Source organism: Solenopsis invicta, chromosome 14 (genome assembly GCF_016802725.1).
Source record: "Solenopsis invicta isolate M01_SB chromosome 14, UNIL_Sinv_3.0, whole genome shotgun sequence".
Taxonomy (NCBI): Eukaryota; Metazoa; Arthropoda; class Insecta; order Hymenoptera; family Formicidae; genus Solenopsis; species Solenopsis invicta.
Genome location: NC_052677.1, coordinates 11869381 through 11892892, shown reverse-complemented (window position 1 = coordinate 11892892; position 23512 = coordinate 11869381). Strand labels below are relative to the sequence as shown.

The window sequence follows — 23512 nt, the reverse complement described above, 5'->3', positions numbered from 1 at the left end:
TACTAATTTTTGAAATCTATTCGGAGGCCTTAGTGATTAGACGGCGAATCCTTTTCATCCAAGAATGTCGAAGAATGAAAGAAAAAAAGATTTTTTACTTCGATTTCTAACGTTTCACGAACGGTTTCCTACGAAAGCGCACAATTTCTGATTCACCATGTCCACAAAATATTTCTTTTGCCCGTAGTCTTTTTATCTTGTTAATTTTACATTAAATTCTCTAGCTGCTAAGATTTCAATTATGCATATTTCTTTTTATTGATAATTACTCGCTTGAAATTAAATATAAAGTGCTTGGTTGTCGATCCATAGTCTTGAAGCTTAATTCACTAAAATAATGTGGCATTCGAATTAGAACAAGATTTTCAGTTTGACCAAATAATGCATTCCTACTTCTCTACGGAATTTTCAATGCAACCTGTAGGAAAGTTGTAGAAAAAGAGGGAAGAAGTAACGATGAAGCAAAACGAAGAAGTAAACCGTTATTCGTGAATCGAGCAAAATTTTAAGTAGAGATAACACGAAAAAGAAAATAAAAAAAAAAGTGAAAGACGAGAGTGTATATTTATTAGAGAATATATTAGTGTGCTGTTAAAAACGGAGATGGAGAGGCAGAGAGAAGAGAAAAATTCGAAAGAACACGAATATGTGAAGTATCCTGTATAGCCGCGATGTACAGGTTTCTTTCCCTTCTTCCCTGATAATCTTCCTGTTTTGTCTCTTCCGGGGAAGTGTATTATAGAAGCATTGATTATTGATTATTAACTAGTTACTTGCTACTACCGATTATTCTCGCACTTGCTATTACAACCGCAACATTATTTTTATTGTCACTGTTACTATATTACAGCTATTATTATTAATTATTATTATTTTTATTATCACTTGTTCGGTAAGGATTATTAACTTTTAGCTCTGGACCAGCATGAATATAAAAAAAAAATGAATTACACTAACTATTATTATTATTGTTAAGTATATAAGCAAACGCACAGGTGCACACGCACATTAGAGAGAAGACGTTATACATATATACATATGTATATGTACACGGACATCGTATAAATGTTTGACAGGCCGGACTGGAACTTCTTATTTTCCCCTTTGCATCCTGCGTTCTTTCGTCCATCCCAAATAAAGTCCCAAATAAAGAGATCTATCTCCAGTTCAGGACGTTGTCGACAGTAAGAGAGAAGGTGTGAGAAGATACGGAATAAAACCGGCTGTCAATTAATTCTTTAGGTAGACGAAGACAAGCACAATTTCTGCGCAAAAATGTATGTCACTGTCAATTAATTGACTCTATTGAGCGAGAGCTTTCGAGCATCGAGAACCGAAAGCAGTATTTTGGTCTTCCACATTGGCGTTATCCGTGTACGCGTGTGAATGAGAGAAGAAAACGTAAAAATGTAAATGCGAGTGAGTACGAGCGTGCGAGAGAAAATAGTTATTTAACAGAATATATGTATAGAAAAAAAAAGATATATCTTATGAGAGGGAATGTGCACGTGCTTGTGTTTTCTTCCTCGGCTTTTGCCTCGAGTTGAACGGCATAATAATTAAAATTCGACATGTATCGTGATACCATAGATGATGTCTTTTGGAGGTAGAATCATAATTTGCTTGTTATTTATACTCTTTTTTTAATACTAAGTTTTTTAGTATCGCAAATTTAAATAATCAATATCGATTCTTGTTAAATACTACAAAATTCTGAGATGTTTTAACATATAAAGCAGATTTGTTTAAACTACTGATAAAAATCTTTGCATCTTGCGAATCATTTTGATACGAGGTCTCCGGATAACATATTTAAGAACGTGTCACCTTTCCTCTCCATTTTCCAAGGCGCGCCGCAAGCAGCGGCGAATTTATTTCTTATATGGTTTAGTTACGTACAATTATTACTATACGTTACGTTACTACAGCGCTGTCTGCTATTCTTCCTTTTTTTTAGACACAGGCCGGATTAACGCGTTCATTATTTTATTTTCCAATTTTATTATCTGTAACACAGCGGGTATTAGTTAGAAGAGCGCGCGAGATACGTTTAGGCTTTAAAGGAGACGCGGCGCGTTCAAGCAAAACGTGAGATATAGCAAAATGCAAATATATTATTATTATTATTATTATATTATTATTATTCTATTCACGATGCAGATATTTTATTTAAGCGTTAAATGGTATATATATATTATATATAGAGAGAAAAAGAGAGTGTGTAAACGCCAATTATGTCGCGCCTCTTCCGTTTTTTTTTTAATGTTCCAAAAGAAAAAGAAAATGTTTACCGCGTGAACTGTGTATAAATTCTATTCTGCAGTAGAATTTGCAATCGCGATTATAACTGACCGATCCCAACTAATCAGCCTTTGGGAAGGGCAAAGAGAGAAAAGCGTATCTTTAATGAAAATAAAATGAATTAATAAAAATATTTGTACATTGCAATACGCGTTATTTATATTGTCGCGCCTCTTTCGAATATTTTTTGAGAACGAAGTTTGTATTAGTTTTTTGTCAGCGTGAGAAACATGGATTGAGTCCTGGAATGTATGTCCTGCAATTGTTTAAGCGAGGCTCCAAATTTAAAAATAATTTTAATAATTCGATTATATTGATTCATTTAATTTGTTAGTTTTCAATCAATTTCAACTGTCTTTCCATACATGTGTTTTTATATAGATTGATAACCTATTAGAAAAGTCAAGTTATTTTGCGATATAATAACGTACATGTCAGCAATGGAGGAGACGGAGGAGATCGCGCGAATTTCGAGGATAGTTTGCACAAAAATACAGGTACATACGCGTTGCGAAGAAAAGAAAATTATTATATTATATATTATATATATATATATATATGAAAATATATTATATATTACGTTATATCGCACGTCCGAAAGCACCCTCCAAGACGCGTTTATATAATATATGTTTATAGATTTAATGCATAGATACATGCATACATATATGCATACGTATATATGTACATGCTCTATGCGTATACATATATGTATTAAATACAATAATAAAAATTATGCAAGTTGCACGTTCGCACATTATCGTTGCATATCGCGGACGCATGCCTGTCCTACGATTTATGTACGTCTCGGATGTACCTTTACGTATATCTCTGGTGCCTGGTGGCGAGAAGAACGATAACGCAATCTAATAACGCGATTATTATTATTTTTATTTGTTTTTATCTAATTGTAGTTTCTCTCTTTGTAACTTTTTGTGATATACATTGCAATAGTCTAGTAGAGTTTGTCTCTTCTATCATCCTCCATACTGCAAATACAATTCCTCGCGCGGATTTTACATCCTTTAGAAAATAATTGGAATATCCTAAAACATCGCATCGCTTCGTTTTCTGGAATTCCAATATATTCGAGAAGAATGTATTGTGAATCTTTTAAGATCTTGTTAACCTTTTAGATCATAGTTTGTATGAGCCACAATAAAAGATTGACAGTTTAAAGTTTAGTCAGTTCCAAGCTTTCTCGCGATTTTATTTCAAATGTAACAGCCTGTATTAAAAAAAAAAAAATATTTTGATACAGTGTATGAAGCTATATTGAAAATTAAAATGTAGAAAGCAGATTATTTAACGAACTTTTTCTTAAATTATTTTCTTAAATTTAATGAACATTTAATTCTTAAGGAAAAATTCCATATAACACACTCAAACAAAATACTGGTACGTTTGAACTTCAAATTTACACAACCTTTAAACACCTAAACATTCAAAAATTTTTTGAGCAATCTAATGCCGAACAGTGAATACAATTAGAATAAAAAAGTAACTAATTGGGGCAAGATATTGTTTCTCTGTTTAGATAAAAAAAAAATCGTGTTCACTTTCGTTGACGCGATCAGCTCTTCGTGGTACCGTTTAACGAGGTCGCAACGATTTTTAATCTTAAATCGTCTACCTTTTTTTCTCGTTGCATGTGCGAACGGCAGATCAGCTGCCGCCACAGCTACCGAGTGACATCACCTTCGAAATCTGCAGCTCGTCGTCGCCATCGTCGCCCGCCGCGCCGGCCTCGTCGGCCTCGTCCTCGGCGACGCACGGCGGCGACGATGAGGGCACCGGAGCGGGTACCTTCATAAAGACCGAGAGGGGAGTCAGTGGTGTCCACTTCCTAACGGATCGCACAGAGGAGGATCGAACCGACCTTCTGCTACCTAAATCGGAAGCAGGCGAGAATGAACCGGAAGTCAGGAAGCAGGTTGGTTGTCTCAATTGCGACCTCGACTTTGGCACGGATCTTGACAATCTTTTCCCTGGACATTTAGCGAATAATTGAAAGAGAATTAAAAATCATGACAAAAGAAATTAAAAAAAAAAAAAAATGATATTCTGGTACTCGTGGTATTGTTATGTGATAAATTTCGATAAATGGAGTGTAGCGTAGCGAGAGAAGGGGCGGAAAGGGAGCGAAAGAGGAGATAAAAAAATACCAATAAACGTTGTTTTCCAAGCTGCTGGAATACTTCATTCAAAACGACGGTTCCGTAGTCTGCAAGTGGTGCGGCGAGGTGCTTCCGTCGCGAACCCGTTGGTACAGGCACAAATACAAGCTACACGTGTCGACTCAGGTGACCCAGCCGGCGCCGCTCTTCAAGTGCCACAGCTGCAATACATACTTTAAATCCCGCAAAGGCTACATCGGCCATTTAAGTTCCCGCCATTCCGACAACGAGAACGACGAGAACCGCGAGGAACCCGGCAACAAGAAGACCCGCAAGACCTCGACCGACGTGAGTGTCCGCAATGCACCTATATATCACCTATAATATCACCAATATACTTTCTTCGAAGTAACAACTAGCTTTGAATTGTTAAAACTATTCAACTGTACCTTTCTACTCAATATTGGCAATGTATATTATTGTAGATTATCAAAGGTCCGGACTGGGAGCAGCAGCGGGAGAAAGAGGAGAAGCTGGTGGCGGACATAATCGACCGGGTGAAGCGGGAGTGCGAGGCGCAGGGTGAAACGGTAACGAGGCGCGGCTACTCCAGGAGGTCCACAATCATGAATAGCTAGGCCGAGCCGGCCGCGTCGGCGACTTTCTCGAGGGGCAACCATATCATCATCGGGCGAGGCCCTCCTCGTGATCCCGAAGAGAGAGAGAGGTCCATTCAGCTTCTTCGGCCCCATCGGCGTTTACCTTCTTCTTTTCTTTCTACAAATATATAGATATCGATCGTTATTTTCGAGAGAATGTAGAGAACGGCATAGTGGTTTCTTTAAATACGTGGGAAAATTATAGGAAGGGCCGAAAAAAGGGGATCGAACACGTCTTCGGGTTTCGCGAAGAAGATACGTTCCTGATAATCGAACGAGCTATCGTTCGGGTGATGTAAAAATAAGAGGCACGGCTGCGTATATTTTTTTCCCGACCAGCTGTGGGTGATGAACGTCGACGACGACGTTTCCTCGATCGCTATGATCGTTGCGAATCCTTGTAAATAGAGAAACTCTTTCGTCGCGTATCAGCGAATTCGCAAAGAACTCTCGATTATCCACGGCCTTTTACTTGCCAAGTTAAAGAATCACAGAATTTATTGCAAGATTTCTGTCATCTTATTATCTTTTAAAACAATTTACACTGTCAACTGTGATTGCTTACAAGGTTAATCTTATTTTAACAAGTGGGATGAAACAGTATCAAAGAATGCAATCAAAACGAAAGGATGAGACAAATCTCTGCGCGATCAAAGTTAGAAGTAATTAAAATCCCACAATTAAATCTGATTCAGTTAGGTTCCGAATAAATTTCAACGCAGAATCTAGAGAGCTAAAGTGAAAATGACACAAGCGATATCAAAGTAACATTCCTTAGGAACAATAATACATATTCGATCATAGACATTTAGCTCCTAGAAATTCTTCTCTTTCTTGTTTATAATATTTTCTCTTTTTCACTATCGAAAATCTCGTAATCGAGAGTTCGATGCACGTTGCGAGTGAAGAGAGCTTTCCTCGAAGAAATGTAAAAGAAAGGAAGGGAGAGAGAAAATCCAGTGCCAAATGTATATCTTCCCAGGCGCACGGCGATCGTTTGCTCAACAAGTGCGACCGTACAGTATCGATCTATTGTTTTTGCTAATTTTTAATGACATGCTCAGTCCCGCCGATGCTGCGTGCCCATGCAATGCCACACAAAGTGTCCGAAGGCAGCATCGCCATGTGACCGACGCAATATTTTCACCCGTGGAACAAAATATTTTTAATATTGCATTCCACAGGTATATTCGTTATTTTTAATATTGCGCTAATTAAACGGATTAGTGTAAATAAAAAGAATACACCAATTCATTCACAAAATTGAAATCTAAAAGAGATTGATTGCAAAGTATTTTATAATTTTTTTCCTGTACTTTCTCATTTGGAGACACATTAAATGTGTACGTAAGTTTCTTTGTCATGAAATGCATCCGGTATATCTTGTACGACATAATACGCAACATTGCGGTATACAGAAAAATTGAAAGGGATCTTATCGACTTATATACGGGTACCGACATTTAATAACATTTACTTAATTTACGCACTCTCCCAGTTACGTCACAAATATACCGGGTGCGCGGAGTATACCTGTGAAAACACGCAGAAGGTGCGGACAAGCATGCTATTGCACTCGGATAATTAGATCGACACGATTATTAGTGTCGCTAGCGGAACAATAGATAGATAGATAAATAGATAGATAGATAGATAGATAGACGAATATATCTGTGCGTGCGTTTAATCGCAAAAGCACACCTCCAAGAGAAACCCTTCGAAGAAAATGACCAAAATGCAGAACTTTACTATATTTTTAAAACAGATACCTTTCTAATCAAAATATTCCTCGATATATGCTAAAATTAAAATCCTAAAATTAAAAATTCCTTAGGAATTAACTGTCGATTAAATATCGATCCCTCCGTATTGATATATCGAACTGTTAAGATTAATTCAGGGATTATCTTTTATGAATTATTAATCTCTTAACCGCTTTTATTTATTTTTAGCACTTGGGCTTTCCTCGTGGACGTGGACTTTTATGATCGAGCGCACGTGACGTACGAATAAGTATGGTATAATGCGTACTGATCGGCCGGATGTGCGGCAGGCGCATTATATTCGTGTATTAATCTCGCTGAAATATTCCAAGAAAGTCTGTCCATTTTTTCGAATATCTCGAAAGTATTTTAATCCTCATTATTCTTGTCTTTTGCGCGCCAAAGGAATCGCGCAATATATACATATATAGGAGGTCCCTCGTAAATAAAAATTCAGGACAGCCTGTAAAAGAAATCTCACACATCTACACGCGACTAGTTTAAGTTTGGTGCTAATGGAGAAGATAAAGAAAACACACACATACACACACACACATATTTTCCCAGGCATACAAACGCGCGTTTCTTTGACGACGCGTAAAAACGCATCGATCATTTTGGAATTGTAATCGCGGCGACGATAGGGTCTCTTCCGACCACGTCCGCCGGGTATTACACGCAATCATGTACAGGTGGATGTAGGTGTATGTGAGAGAGTGCGCGCGCTAGTGCACGCGCTGCATACCAATCCCGTGGCCCGTGTCCGTGCCGCGATTTTTTAGCGTACATACGCGTCCACGCGTATTCTCTTCCGCAAGATCGCACGGCCACGTTTGAACGCACGGCCAAATAGCGATCGCGACGTTGAGAGAATTCGCTCGTAGAACGTGCACTAGCGGAAGATATTATTCTCCGAGAGCTCTTCGAAACGGAACCCCGCCTCGTGCTTATCTCCCTCTTAATTAATCTGAAAAATCAGTCTTGAATAAATTTAAGAAATATATATAATATATAACGAGGAGTTTGAAACAAGAACGGATATATAATTAAAAAGAAACTTACCGAAGAGGTCTTTGCAAGAGTCATCGTGATCGCGTCGCGTGTCTTCCTTCTGAAGGATCTCTCTTTGTCCTTGCATCTCTACAAATTATTATACAGACTTGAATTTATATAAGCATTAATTAAATTTCGGCAAATTATTAGCGAGCTAAAGTACCCGAATTTTAGGTCTCGTGAAGGAAGAACCCCGTACATGTACAATCAATTACGTGCGAGAGGCCGTTCCTAAAAACCTTTGAAGGAATTTGGGAAAAAAAAGGATAGAAAAATCGTTTAACCGGAAAAACGAACTTCCAGTCACTGTGAAATCTCCCAGGCACTCCGTCGACATTGTGCAACGTCAAGAAATATATCAAACCGGAATATATATATATAGCCATAAATAAAATATTTTGTACCGTTTTAGTCTACGCATGTGTACGAGAAGAGGAACGTAGAGGAATATTGCGTTCAATCTTATCCGGAATTCAGCATTGTGCCAATAATAAAGTTCTACGGTCGACTAGAGTTTACTATCGCGCGATAACACATTATTAATAGCAATCCTAAGAGAGGAAAAAGGAAAGATTAGACGAACCTCTTTAGCTTAAAAAACGGTGCTTCCCCCCGTAAATCACGTAGCGACCCGCGTTCCTTTATCGATGACCCGCAGGCGTCGATAACATTTTGGACTTTCCATAAGTGATATCAGTCGTCTTCCATGATATCGCGTTACTGTAAGTATAGCGACTTCTAATCCGTATTAAGGAATTGAATTTCCTCATGTCGCGTTCCTTTCTGAAAATCACGAAAAATATTTTCCTTAAGTAAAGCACAGAGAGGAAGGAACGGAACCGGATTTTTCAATAATTCCAATTTGCGCGGATTGGGAATTTAGTTTTTACACAGACCCTCCCTCCGAGCCTTCTTTGAGCCGAGAACGTTCTTCTTTCGTGAGATTCGATCGATTGACCGGGCGAGATTAATTAAGCAGGGAGGCGCGCGAGAAATGAAGGCGGTGCACTACAATCTTCCATAATGACTCTTAAATGTTAAATAATACTAATCGTAAGGCGTAAGAAGGCTGAAGCTCACGCGCAAGTCGAGTGGGACTTTGGTGCAAGCCGGGAGTACATTCGTGCGAGAAGATAAATTATTTATTTGTTTACGATAACGAAAGCGTAATTCGCGTAACTCGGGCGGCTCGCGCGCGATTTTTCCTCAATAATAAAACTGTACCGACTATCGAACGAGACGCTCATTTTCAACACCCGCTACTATCTCGTCGACGAGAGCTTGCATCTCCCTCTCCCTCTCTCTCTCTCTCGCGAGATAGAGAAACTTTCTCCTTATTTTAGATAAAGTATACAAAAAAGAGAACGATATATACATATATATACACCCATTTTTTATGCGACAAAATTTGTTCGAAGAATCGTGTCTGGCATCTTCGGTATCGAATGATACTTCGCACTTGAGATGTTGTCAATAAAATATTATATTTCTGAGTGATTAATAATCGTTATTTTTTTTTTTTTTTTTTTTTTACTTTGCGTTGACTATCAGTAGAAAATTTTCGCCGAAAAAGCGATTCTTTAACGGAGCTTCTGCAGAGAAGTTTCTACAAAAAGAGAATCGGAGGAGTTTACAGTCAATATATCAATTATAGCCTTAGAACGATCTACGCTCGAAGAACCGACTTCTAGGGCGACTTCAATCAAACTCCGATTAATTTAATCGGCGATTAGCTCAACCGGCAGCCGAATTCATTTGTACGAAGCAAAATTTCTAGCTGCGCAATCCATTTTGTCTCTAATCTGATTTCTTCTTTTCATAAAACAAAGAACTAATATTTTGTTCTTATTAGCATTAAATTGATGGCCGCTCAAGTTAATCGGATCCTCGATCGGAGTGCTGACTGCCGGTCGGGCCCTCGAATCTCGTACGCGGATTCCGAAGGAAAATCCGGCGGGTTTTGAAAATATGCGGCTCGCATGAACGACTGGCGTTGTAAATATAGCGCAGCGAACGCGAGTTCGCCCGTGAATGCGACCCGTCTAAAGGTGCATACGATGCACGTGTACGTACTGTAAGCGCGGAAAAAAAGAAAAAAAAAAGAGAGAGAAAAGAGCTGTAGCAATTACGATCGTGCGCGCCGATCGCCGTTGGCGAGGGCTACGGAACGTGTTGCACATTACGTGTGAGGAAGGAAATAAAATCAAAATCGAGATCGACCGAGTTCACATCTGTTCGTTGCCATCCATTCGTCCTCTGTCCATCCTGTTAAAAAAAGCAAATAATGAAAACATTTAAAATTTATTGAAATTTTATGTAATTTTGTAGTAAAGTTATTGGTTTTACATTTAAATTATAAAGAAATTATTTCATCAATTTCTATTTCATTTCTTGCTCAACAGGAGCTTACTTAAACAATTAAATACTAATATGAATGAGTATGTTTTTCCATACCACTTGTCGAGTTACCTAATCCAATCTAAAACTTTGCTTATATATGATTTGCTTATACTTGCAAAATTATATTTAATTTTCAATATATTTTATATATATATATATATATATTGTAAATTAATATTATGTTATATCATGTTTTCAATTTATGTATGATTTGTTACATATTTTAATTTTAGATTTTCTGTTTTCTATGTATAAATAATTTTAATATTTCTCATAGTGCTTAAATATAATTCACATGCTTCAGGCACTTTTTACATGAATATTAATTCCAGTCAATTGTTATTCTTAATTTTCATTTTATCATCTAGAAACTTATTTTGTAAATTTTCTTCCACTAATTGTTGAAAACATCCTGTGTTATACGTACGAAAAATTGTTATTTCACCTGTTTGTTTTTCACGATAAATTATGAATATATATTAAAAATGATATATAATTTATATTCACAAGAAATATTCAAATTACTTATATAAAAAAACAATATAAAATTAAAATATTATATAATATAGATCATAAAATATATATAAATTAAAAACATAATAGGATAATATCAATTTTTACAAAATCAGACAGATTATAATTAAAAATTATATGAGCAGATATTCATTAAAAATGATTGTCAAATTATGTGCTAGATAACATGAAAAAAGACAAATCTGATATACGAACCAATAATGATAGAATTTTAAGGATGTTTTTCTTTCTTATACAATTTTATCGAGTTTTTTTTGGCAGGACATTTCATTTCAATCCTCGAGCTGTTGCTGAAAAAAAGTCGACATTAATATTTTAATTTAAACGCAACTTAAAGGCTAAAAGTTTAGACTTCAACTTTAGATTTTAAACGAGGAAACCTTTAAAGAAATTTACTCGCTACTCTCAGCGCAATTTTGATCAAAGTCTAATTAACTAATCAACAGACTGATTCAACAGTCGGGAACACACGTATCGCAAAATTTCTAACTACATATAATTCTGATTTTACCTACCATTCATGTTAATCAACAAATGATCAATAATTCTGTCTAATTCAATACATATATTACTCAACTACTTAATCGGAGTACGGTCATAATCATCCTCGCGACATCGTCGTTCCTCTAGCTCCGTCATCTGTCGCCATCCTCGCGTTCAAATCTCTCATCGAAATTCTGCGAAATTCCAACCTCCGATGATCGCGGAGTCGAAACGAGCTAGAGGAGAAACACGAGTTGAAACACGAGCGCAGCCTTTCGAGAGTTTTCTACGGCGTATCTAGAAATGTCTCTAGGAGGTCAGCTCTCCTATTGGCAGAGTCGGGCGTGCAGCGCGATGAGAATTCTTCGCAGCATCCCCTCCTCGTTCACCTTCAGCGAGAAGTTCGTAGTGTTCGTACGGCTGCCATAACTGTTTACACCGCTAGCTCCGCGAGCGCGTCCATCAACCTTGGTGTCGTCCTCGCTCGCCCACCACCTTCATCCTCATTCTCATCTTCACCCGTCACCCTCATCCTCATCACCGTCGCGTGGTCGCCAGTGGTCGAATGTAAATATCGCGGCATGTCGCATCGGCATCGGTCGTGAGCGTGTCGCGGCGGTGGTGCGCTCCCGTTCCCAGGGAGGAAGGCCAGAGATGCCACGGACGACGATGATCGGTGTATTTCTGTTCAGCGTGGTGGTCATCACCGCCGGCCTGCATTCCTCCGTCGCGTTCCTCAACGGCGGCGGCGGCGGTGGTGGTGGCGGTGACCGCGATCCCCTCGGCCATCACGGGCGCTGCGAGCCCATCACCATCAATCTCTGCATGAACATCCCATACAACGAGACGATCATGCCGAACTTGATGAATCATCAGAAGCAGGAGGACGCTGGCCAGGAGGTGCATCAGTACATGCCGCTCGTCAAGATGAAGTGCAGCACGGATCTGCGCTTTTTTCTGTGCACCGTTTACGCACCGGTCTGTACCATCCTCGACAGGGCGATACCGCCGTGCCGATCGCTCTGCGAGAGCGCGCGCTCCGGCTGCGAGGCCCTTATGAACAGCTTCGGCTTCGCGTGGCCGGAGGCCCTGGATTGCGCCAAGATGCCGAAGAACGGCGAGGAGATCTGCGTGGGCACTAACGAGACCACGGCCCAGGAACCCGCCGCGCCAGTCTACCCGGCGACCCGCATGCCCGCGGAGTTTCAGCCACCCTGGAATGACGGGTACAAGCCTTACGGCGGAGTTGTCATCGGTGGCGGTAACGGTTTTGCTATGGGCGCCAGGGACTTCGGCTTCGTCTGTCCAATCCAGTTCAAGGTTCCTCATGGATTAGGGTACTCGTTGAAGGTGGGAGACAAAGTGGAGCCTGACTGCGGGGCACCCTGCGACGGGATGTTCTTCACCGAGAGGCAGAGAAAGTTCGCTAGAGTGTGGGTTGGCACTTGGGCCGCCATTTGTGCAGCTTCATGCTTCTTCACGTTCCTGACATTCCTCATTGATACAGATAGATTTAGGTAAAAGTTTGCTTGTTTGCAAGATTCAGTTGCATTGTGCTGTCTTGCAATTTTTATCCATAAATTAAAAAGTTGTGCAAACTTGAATCAATTTATATTGTACAATGTATATTAAAAGCTGATGAACATGTGATCAATGATAAAATAGAATAGTTTCATCAAAGAAATAACGAAAATTATCTTTCAAATTATTAGTTCTATGGGAAAATGTTTTGGACAACAGTTGTAAATTTAAACAAATGGTGATATTTATTTGACTTTGAGCATAAATATGGAAGAGCTTTCAAGGCTTTAAAATTTTTAATGAAAACCTCCACTTTTTATTCCATGTTCTTATAGTTGATTTCAAGATCTTTTTAAAACTTCACTACAATGAACACAATAATTTCAAAGATAATTGATAGAAGTACAACTACATATTATTTTTAAATTGTTTAATTATTTATAATTTTTTTAAGGTATCTAAATTTTTAATATTTACCTCTTTTGTACAGGTATCCTGAGAGGCCTATCATTTTCTTGTCGGTATGCTACCTGATGGTGGCACTAGCTTACGTGATTGGTTGGGCAGCAGGCAACTCCATATCATGTAGAGAACCATTCCCACCGCCTATGAGTATTCGAACACAGATGATTTCTACGATTACCCAGGGTACTAAACACAAATTGTGCACTGTGCTCTTCATGATTCTTTATTTCTTCGGCATGGCATCGAGCATCTGGTGGGTCATCCTCACACTCACGTGGTTCTTGGCAGCTGGATTAAAATGGGGACATGAAGCAATCGAGACCAACTCACAGTACTTCCATCTGGCCGCCTGGGCCGCGCCGGCTGTGAAGACTGTTACCATTCTGGCGATGGGAAAAGTGGAAGGTGGGCAATTGTAACAAAAGTATAACAAAATTTTGAGCAAGAAAGATGTAAACATAAAATACAATCATAATTATTTCTTATAAGAATTTTTTAAATATTCTTTTACAGAGTTAATAGCGAAATTAAATAAAGTTTCTCATATTACTTTTATATTATTTTTTTTCTTTGTTAAAATTATGTTTACAAATTAAATTATTTTTGTAATTTAATTTACAGGTGATATACTATCCGGAGTTTGCTACGTTGGTCTGTGGAACGTGGAAGCTCTTCGGGGCTTTGTACTAGCACCGCTGTGTGTTTATCTTTTACTGGGCACTGTGTTCCTGCTGGCAGGCTTCGTCTCACTTTTCCGCATCCGGACAGTGATGAAGCACGACGGTACGAAGACTGATAAACTTGAGAAACTCATGATTCGCATCGGCATCTTTTCCGTGCTCTACATCGTACCTGCTTTGGTCGTGATTGCCTGCCTCTTCTACGAGCAGGCATACTTCGATCAGTGGATGCTCACGTGGAACATGGAGATGTGCTCGCGACCGGGTCCGCAGTCACTCTACTCGTTGCCGTGTCCTGTCGGCGAGCGCACCCGCGATCTTGGTCGTAGACCCGATTTTGAAATCTTCATGATCAAATACCTCATGGCCATGATTGTCGGTATTACTAGCAGCTTCTGGGTATGGTCTAAGAAGACACTTACCAGTTGGCAGCAGTTTTTCCATCATATACAAGGTCATCGTACCGAAGCCTACGTTTAAGGCTATAGCTGCATTTATTCACGAAGTTCTACGTACTGTCTTTTGTCTTTTTTTTTATGTTGGAAGATCGGAGACCTTAAACATGACGAAGGTTAGTGGAAATTTCGAAAGACCTTAAACAGGAATAAGTTTTTTTTTAACTTTACTGTTTATTCAGGCCTATTTCACCCAAAATGTATTTTGGTATTTAATATTTCATCATTACGTTGTATGTTTTTGGAACTTCGTAGATATTTATAATTTAACGTGCAGTTAAGAAGATAAAAAGATTTTCCAACAATGATGGGAAAAGCTCACGATATGACTTTCATAATGACGCTAAAATGTATAGGTTTATTAAAAAAATAAGATCGCACGATCGTTGATGGGAATTTTCCGGAATTCTCAGTGTCATTTCTCAATTTTTCGCATAATATAAAAAGTACATAAAATGCTTTATTTCTTTTATTAAAATTACGAAGTAATTAGCTTTCGCCAAAAATGTTAATTTAAATAATGCTAATCATGTGATATTGACATATAGCTGAAAGCTTTTTGGTCAATTTAATTTGAATTTATTTATATCAGGGTATCTACTATCAGGAAAATCAGGAATTTTTAAATTTTTTATCAACAATAATACGTTACATACGGACTGACGAAATTAAAACACGAAACTAAAAGACCTGTGCTAGCCACAGTTTCTAGTCTCGTGTTTGAATTTTTTTATTTTTAAAAAGTAGATTTTTCGGGACTTTTTTAGTACCGACGGAAATTATTGAATTTTTTTCAAATTTAAATTTTATCTCCCTTTTTCTAGCAAAATTGTTTCTTTGATAATTTTTTCTTAATAATGCAAAATCGATCTTAAATTTAATATTCAAAACTCAATTGACTTTTTTTGTGATTTTATCATTAAGAAACATTAGAAAGTACAATGAAATAAATTTATTTCAAAGTTGTATTAAAAATTCTCTGATCTTGGAATAATATTTTTTATCTTGAAGGAAATTCCTGGAAAATATGGAAATTCTCAGGAAATTTTTAAAAGATTTGAGTAAACAATATGAGTAAACCCTGATTATTCAGTAATTATTTCTTAGTTTTTGAGAATTTCTAATTTATATCAATCAAATCGATCTGAATCAAAGTTGTAACAACACTTCGTATTACGTTTACAATTATCTCGTGAATAATTAAAGGCATACATTAATATTCGTCGCTGTGCCAAATAAGTTTTTTATCTCTTACGTTTTTTTTACGAATGATTTATGGATTTTGTAAAGATATTTGGATTGAATGTTAATGAGTTTGAAAGTATTATTAGACGATACTCGTTCTATTACTAGCATAGTCTCATCTCTCCCTACAACTCAAGTCCCTATGTTTAAGTTGGAAATGCTCAAGTGCTATAGCAGACAAATCAAGTGTTCAAAGTTTTTAAAGCAGCTGATCGGATCCAAGAATCCGATATAATCTAAGAATTAAGACTTAATAGCAAATTCCGTTGGATATATTAGCGCATATGATGTTAAACATTGTCGTACATAAAGCATAAAGATGTACGCGTAGGAAACGGTTGAATGCACTAGAGAGATGCTAGAGCACAAATTATCGCGTTGCTTGATAGGAATTGCAGTTCAGACATTTTATTAATCAAAGCGCTTGCATCACGCTTTTACATTTAATTATATGATTATATAACAAACTGCTATTTACATCAATACGCGTGCTGATATATCCAATCGAATTCATTATAAGGCTTAAAGTCTGAAACATGTCTGAACATCTCAACAATCATTACTTCATACTGCCACTGAATCTTCCCATCCTAATATGATGAAGAATCGAAATCAATTACGCTTAATTTTTAAGTACTGAGGGACATAAAAAAGAATACTCAAGCGGAGACGGCTTCGACGGCTCTTGTCGAACGTTTTTTCTTTTGTATTTATATTAGTTAATAATCTTTTTCCGCGCGACGAATGCATTGTCATCTAGACTGTAAGTCGAGGACGCATTTCAATGGAATCTCAACGAGATTAACTTGTAAGATTTACTTGTAAGAAGTGTGTTACTTTAGGTTCACACCCATTGTATATAATTATATACATTTTTTAATTATCTATGTATTATAATATATTTTTAAAGACTTCTGTACATATATACATCGACGTGTTCTACATGATCAAACTTATGCAAACAAACTGCCGAATTCGTCCAACTGAAATTGCCGAGCTTTTGTGTATGAAGATTCTGTGTTGCGAATGCGATACGCGTGATTATTATGTATTGTGGCACACGGCGTACGACTCTGTCGTATGCAAGATATATTATAAAATCATGTAAATTTTATGATCACTATATTCTTTATATAATAAACGAGAGATGCATATGTGAAGCCAAATTTGTATTGTCTGTATAACGTTTATTTACAGATAATTTTTTAACAAATTAATAACGTAACTATAAATGCCTACACCTTTTATATTACATATTAAGATTAAATTGAAACTTTCACGTTTTGAATTATACGAAAGAAGATAACCATGCCTATATGTATATCGTATGTCGATTTGCTCAATAACAAAATTTTTCTATTATCAAAATTATCAATTCATTTAAATTTATACACGATACGTAGATTGTATATATGCAATATGTATCATTCGTAAAAAAATTGTTGAAAAATTTCACTTTTTGTGTGATTTACAATTCCTTCTCATAGCATTATCATCGTATTTAAAAGTGCTATTTTTATTAGTTATCAAAATACAATGCTTATCTAATAACGAAGTATTTCATAAAAGAGATAATTATCTTGGATCCTTAGAAGTATGTTGTTCAAGTGGTTTTTGTTTCGGCATTTTGAGCAAGCCTTTCTTTCTCAGATATTTTACAAGCGGCGGAGTCACAGTCAAGGATATTCCTATTCGAAGAGGTGCGAGCATTTTGTGAACTGTGTACGCTATTATGAAATCCGTCGAGACTTTCAACAGGTTTTCTACTTGTTCGTTTCCGCCTGTCACTTTTTGCACGAACGGTGTTACATCGATCCCACTAAAATAAAAAATTTTATTTATTAGAAAAACATGACTTTTTTCAAAATAAAAATTTGAAAATTATTTAATTTTACTAATAAAGAAATAAACAGAAGACCGAAAGACTTTTACTTTCTCTTTTGGTTATTTTATTTTGAAAGTTATGTATGAAAAATTAGTACATAGAAAAATTGATTCAGAAAGTCTATTGAAAAGATAAAAGCTAATTATAGTATTCCAAAAGTTGTTCCCTTGAGAAATTTTAATCGATTAAAATAATTTAATCAAGCATCTTTCTTTTCGATGTTCAATCTTCAGACTCTAGATTAAAGTTTTGCACATATATTACAAAAATCGGTAATATGCGCATATTAAATCTTCAATGTTAGATATTTCAGCTTTCTAGCTAAAAAATCGTGCCCTTTCTTTTGAAAGGGTACGATTTTTAGACGAATCCCGGAGAATACGCACAACTGACCTAATAACCACCATATAACAACCACCGAGGCTTATCAGTGATATAGTGATATGAAAGGCGAGAAGAGTGCCTCCGTAATCCCTCAACGCTAGGCGAAATCTTTGCCTCTGCGACAATCTGCTTGCGGACACCGGCACCGCGGCCTGGTTCTCTTGAGATGCCTTGGATGTGTCGGTCGAGTAGTTCATTCTGACGGTATTAATTGGCCAATATGTCGCTCGTAAAAGCGGGTTCGTTATGAAGGCGTTAGTTGTGATACCTGAGCGACATATAGAATGAATCAGAATGATTGAACCAGCGTTTTACTCTATAAGACAAATTATCGACTACGTCAAATCGCCTTACAAAAGACCTGTCATAACTGTTCGAAACCAATTTGATTCTCCTTAAAATATAATGTTAAGAAAATCTTAAAATCTCATATATATAAAAAAAAAATACGTGTCTCTTGAATTTTTGTGTTTAACATATTTCAAGGAGAGTCGAGTCGGTCCCAGAAAGTGACAGATTCCTTGTAAATCAATTTGACGTGCAATCAATAAATAATTTCTTTAACAAAGTAGAAAACATGGTTTAATCATTCTGATTCAGTCTGTATAATTGCCTAATATGAATTTCTAATATCGGCCACAAAAGCTTGCTCTTATTTACATTAAAGATCCAACTTGAGAATTTGCAAATACTCAAATGTATAAAAATTTTCAACCGAGCTTTTGTGACTATTCAATACTAATATTGATACAATATCGATGTAACATTAGAAAAAAAATAAAACCTTGTAAACTTTTGTATTAGATTTGTGAAAATGTTATGAACTTTTGGGATGCTAATCTTTGAATCCTAGCAAATTACATGAATTATCAAATCATATATATAATCTATAGATCATAATTAATTTAATTACATAATTTAATTTTGTATATCGAACTTTCTATATCAAGGTTCAGCTAATTTGACATATTCGTATATAATTGATTAAACATTTTTCTATAATCTTCCGATAGTTAGATACTCGAGATCAAAATGTGCTATTTTCTAGGATTCAGAGAACAATAAAAATGTAAAAGATGCGAGTCGTAGAGAAGCAAAGACGAGGAAAGCACCTCTACCCTCCAGAATCCAGTTAAAGGTCGTTCTTACACGACAACTTGCGGTAATGGGAACGTTGCATGTCCTCGGCAATGTATTTGCCGTCGCGGGACCACTGTCCACCAGGCATGTTAAGGTGCATGGACTTGCCACACGAGGAGAACGGCTTCGGCACATTGCTCTGCATTGTGCCGTTCAGGCTGACTGCGCCAAAACAATCGTACGAGTCCACGTGATTGTCGTCGCGGATCTCGGGGAACCCAGAGCATTTTGCCGCGGTGACAGCAGTGCCGCCGTTCTCGGCGTACAGAGCGATGTCGCGCGCGCGTTCTGGTGCAAAGCGACCGGTTTCGTTGGCGAAAATGTCGCAGACATTATTCGGCAGGGTGAGAGATGGTGGATCTGGATAATAACGTGCGCTGGTCAAGTGCAGTGGCTGCTGCTTCCAGTGAACTGCTGCCGGAATCGCGCACTGCATCTCCAGGAATGCTACAATTAAAAGATTGTACTATTGTAATATGTAATACATTTTATATTGTATATTAGTTTATGTAAAGAGCACAAAATTCTGGTACAAAATAAAAATGTGAAGGAAAAAAAATGAAAAGTAAAATATTGTAGTGAGGTATAAGCACAAGGCCAGCAAGAGAAAAAATAACAGGAGGCACGATAACAGAAGAACTCTATACAGAAAAACACTATAGTTAATTTATGCTCAAATGTTAAAGATTAGAAATTTAGAGATTACAAAAGTAATGCTAATGCCTATGTTTATGTTTTTGATTTGAATTTGAATGTAATTAAATACTCAAATATTCACATGTTTAACAACTATAGATATTTTAAGAAACAGAATAGAATAATAAAGAATTACATTTTATTACGATTATGTTTTATATTATTGTATTGTTATTTGTCGAAAGAAAAAAAAAATATAAAATGTACATAAAAAAATAAATTGATTGCAAATTTAAGAACTACAAGTTATTAAAAATGGCAAAGGTTAAATTAATTTATCAAAAATTAAAATTTATGAAATTAAAATGGAGATACATATGTAATTGTTCTTATACAAGAATTATATTTGTTAATATAAAGATTATTATGCAAAGTAAATGTCACAATCATAATGTACTTTATAAAACATAAGATAAAATATAATAAAAGTCGTACTATAATAAGACTGCCACTTAAAAATTATAAATTGTAAAAAAATTATGAATTTCTTGTAGAAACATACATCTCTGATACAAAATTAATGATACAGTGATAAAAACACAGATATATACTGCAATATGATTGAATGATTAACACTGTTGGTATCATGCAAAAAACCTAACTGTCAAATGATGTGTATTGTATAGACTTTGAAAAAGTATAAAATTTAGAAAAAAAACACTGTGAATACTTCAAAATATTCTAAATAATTTAATAAAAATACGAATAAATCTTATTTGAAGAATTAAGCAGTCTATTTAATGTAATTAGGATAAATTAGCAAGTTAAAATGTAGTATATTATAGTCATTTCGTCATTTCTATCTTCGGCGTCCACTACGTCTCCAACTACAAAAAAAAAACTGAAGTGATGATTCAATACTGTCCTCCCAATGCAATGTACGTATTACGGTTAAAACGGAGCGAAGTTATAATGCGTATTTACGAAAAGAAATTTGTACCTGCGCGCGAGACACGAGTCAGAGTATTCAGCATCTCCACGCTGCCGATTCTCGACAATGCCATGGCCAGATTTGCCGAAAGTTCAGCCACGCGGAAACGACACAAGTGCCAATGGAATGCCAATGAAGATCGACGTGGACTGCAGTAGGCTAACGAGGCGACAGAATAATTAGGAGAGAGAGCAGGAATAATATGATTCTCTCCTACTACTTTGACGTGAATGCGCTGACCTTGAACTGCCTTGAACAGAAACGAGCAGCAATGAAAGATCACGGAAATGTCGATACAGTAGATTTCTCCTAGTTTTCCAAAGAACTATTAACCTTGGGGCATTTATTATTTTCCACATTGGCAATACTGGATTAAGTACTCTCTAGAAAAATTTGTTTCTCAACACGTCCGGCAGCCCTGGAAACTTTATGCCTAAATTAACTAGATTAAAGAGACGGTGGAGAGGGAAGAATATCGCGAGGGCAACGATCCTCCTGTCTCATTGGTCGATCGTAAAAAGACTTCAGAATCTCTTCACCATCGAGATTATTTAAATTCCAGATCAACGACGAGACAAGAGACAGGATGGAAAATTATTCGACCTCAACTTCGGAGCATCAAGAAACGTACGACATGTGTCCCAAGACTAAAACTGCTCGAAACGCGTCGCCAAACGTGCGAGAGCGTGAGGCGGTGTCGTACCTGAAACGAAAAGGAATTTACGACATCGTCGATTTCCTACTCGGCGAGCTTCTAGTGCGCCGACCCTACGATCCTTATGAATATATGACCCAACTACTAGACAGACGCATCTTAGCTCGCGATGGCCTCGTTGATTCCTCTCCTCCTTTCTGCTCTCGGTAAATAGATGCATCAATGCAAAACGTGTCGACACATACGATACTGATTATGGAGCAATTTTTTAGGGACATAATAAAACAGGCAAGGCAAGCAGAGCTGCCTACGGCTATGGAATTGTCCGATGAGGGACAAACAAGGAAATTTCTAATGAAAAAACGCTACTTGTAAAACCCCTGTTTTAAAAATATATAAATAAAACATAGAATTATGGAGTAAAAATTTTCATAGAGAAATATTCGGTTTTCATTGAAAAAATTACACGTACATTGTTTCTTACGTCTTTATTTACTTAACTAAAAAGTTAGAAGAAAAATCCCAGTATTTTTCCTCCAAGATGTTTTCGCCTTGCTTCTTCATGATCCATAATTCCACCACTAGTTGTCAACACGACATACCTGAGATATAAAAGTGAATAAATGTGTATTGTATAGCTATTGCCTTTAAAATTTTAAATACAAAAAACTAAATAAAATATCATATAGTATATACATTTAATAAATGCTCATTGATGTTATAACTATGTACACTTTTCTCTCGAGCCAAGCAATCTTTAAGTACACTTTCTTATTAAATTTTATTATTTATATAATATACTATGTTATCATACAAATAATTTTAGTAATTTCAATTTAAAAAATATTAAAAATTCATAAAGCAAATGTAAGAGAACTCCTGAAATATACTGTATATAAATAAGTGCTTACCCAAACTGTCGAGAGGGCAAAAGATTGTTGGTCCATTTTTCAATATCGTTGATAGGAACGTCAAATCTGGGTGAAATGACGCCACATTTATTTAACCTTCCAGTAAGGTTTACTACAACTTTCCCACTGCGATGGTCATCCACAATTTCAAATTCGCCAATATATCCTGCATACAACAAAGACTTATATTTAAATTATTTTCATTTAGGAAAAAGAAAATATTTTATATTTTATAAATTCTGAAAAATATAATTAGGTATAATATACTAAGAGGAAATAATACACATAACAAATATAATACAAATTACACTGGCTTTACTCACCATGCTTCATCATGACAGTCAAGAACTTGACGATCACCTTCGAACAGGGTCTTAACAACACCTGCCGTTTACCGCGCTTCTCGGCATTGTTGATCGACTTCAGAGCGTCGCTGAGCACGTTCATACGCACCATGGCTAGAAACCAAACGTTATTGAACGTTAATTAAGCAACATACACATATTATTTACAGGTGAAACAACGTTGTGTATTGTACACTCTACAAGCCTGATTGAGATCTTAACTTTCGCGAAATTTAATGCAATGTAATCACTTGTAAATTTATTACTTGCTATTACAGCTAACAAAAAAATGAATGACGTACAATTACGAGCTACATAAATTTAAACATTACACTTTCATCCAATAAGATCTAACCTATCCTTATCCTAACCTACATAAAAAGCATGATAAACAGATACAAACTAATTGTCGCCACGTAAAGAAATAAATTTAATATGACTCTTCAGTTATAAATGTAAAGCTCGTGTTCACGAAACACACTTCTTTTATAGAAAAATTTAAATGAACAGCAGCTGCGGCAAGAAACTATAGACCAGTCACACCGGTTCACTTCCACCGGTTCACTTCGCGCGTCCAAAATATCTCGTGAACGTTTCGCCCAAAGCATCAAATACGATCGTCGAGATACGCGAACAGATTCAACGTGTCGCTCATTATGTTGATGCGAATTCGATGGGTTTCATTGCGAAAGATTACCTGCGATTTAATCAATCTACCACGGCACTATACACGCTCGATTACAAGAGAACGTGAAAAGGAAACGCACCAGCGACACCAGCGTCGTTGGACAGATCAACTTTTCTTTACGCATGCGCGTAATTGGAATCCGCATTGTTGCCATTTTGACAGAAGAAATTCCCGTTGTCCTTATTCAAATATTTAAGAAAAA

The 23512-nt window shown here is 36.7% G+C and overlaps 5 protein-coding genes and 1 long non-coding RNA gene across 6 annotated transcripts in view; 3 read left to right on the top strand and 3 right to left on the bottom strand.

Annotated features, from left to right (window-relative positions):
- LOC105198723 (protein tramtrack, beta isoform) overlaps positions 1–10108 on the top strand; it is a 45001-nt gene extending 34893 nt beyond the window's left edge. The window contains exons 5-7 of the mRNA XM_026137205.2: positions 3966–4234; positions 4488–4766; positions 4904–10108. Of these exons, the coding sequence (XP_025992990.1) occupies positions 3966–4234; positions 4488–4766; positions 4904–5056 (701 nt within the window). The 3' untranslated portion in view covers positions 5057–10108. The remainder of the gene's footprint in view (positions 1–3965; positions 4235–4487; positions 4767–4903) is intronic.
- LOC113004289 lies at positions 9384–11852 on the bottom strand. The gene is made up of 3 exons (XR_003268952.2): positions 11343–11852; positions 11023–11117; positions 9384–10158 (listed from the first exon to the last, which is right to left on the bottom strand). It is a non-coding gene; the product is annotated as an uncharacterized LOC113004289 (long non-coding RNA).
- A 112-nt stretch (positions 11853–11964) lies between these two features.
- On the top strand, positions 11965–16836 carry LOC105198722 (frizzled-2). Its single transcript, XM_011165547.3, has 3 exons — positions 11965–12827; positions 13322–13701; positions 13918–16836. The coding sequence occupies exons 1-3, from the start codon at positions 11965–11967 to the stop codon at positions 14454–14456; spliced, it is 1782 nt and encodes a 593-aa protein (XP_011163849.1). The 3' UTR covers positions 14457–16836.
- A 6-nt stretch (positions 16837–16842) lies between these two features.
- On the bottom strand, positions 16843–20997 carry LOC105198721. The gene is made up of 4 exons (XM_011165546.3): positions 20722–20997; positions 19095–19532; positions 17955–18213; positions 16843–17495 (listed from the first exon to the last, which is right to left on the bottom strand). Exons 1-4 carry the CDS (start codon positions 20783–20785, stop codon positions 17252–17254), a joined length of 1005 nt encoding a protein of 334 aa, XP_011163848.2. The 5' UTR covers positions 20786–20997; the 3' UTR covers positions 16843–17251.
- Positions 20998–21144: 147 nt separating this feature from the next.
- Positions 21145–21781, top strand: LOC105198733. Its single transcript, XM_011165566.3, has 2 exons — positions 21145–21573; positions 21640–21781. Exons 1-2 carry the CDS (start codon positions 21299–21301, stop codon positions 21740–21742), a joined length of 378 nt encoding a protein of 125 aa, XP_011163868.2. The 5' UTR covers positions 21145–21298; the 3' UTR covers positions 21743–21781.
- A 59-nt stretch (positions 21782–21840) lies between these two features.
- Positions 21841–23448, bottom strand: LOC105198720 (40S ribosomal protein S15Aa). The gene is made up of 4 exons (XM_011165545.3): positions 23320–23448; positions 22602–22736; positions 22279–22444; positions 21841–21969 (listed from the first exon to the last, which is right to left on the bottom strand). The coding sequence occupies exons 2-4, from the start codon at positions 22732–22734 to the stop codon at positions 21876–21878; spliced, it is 393 nt and encodes a 130-aa protein (XP_011163847.1). The 5' UTR covers positions 22735–22736; positions 23320–23448; the 3' UTR covers positions 21841–21875.
- Between the last annotated feature and the right edge of the window lie 64 nt (positions 23449–23512).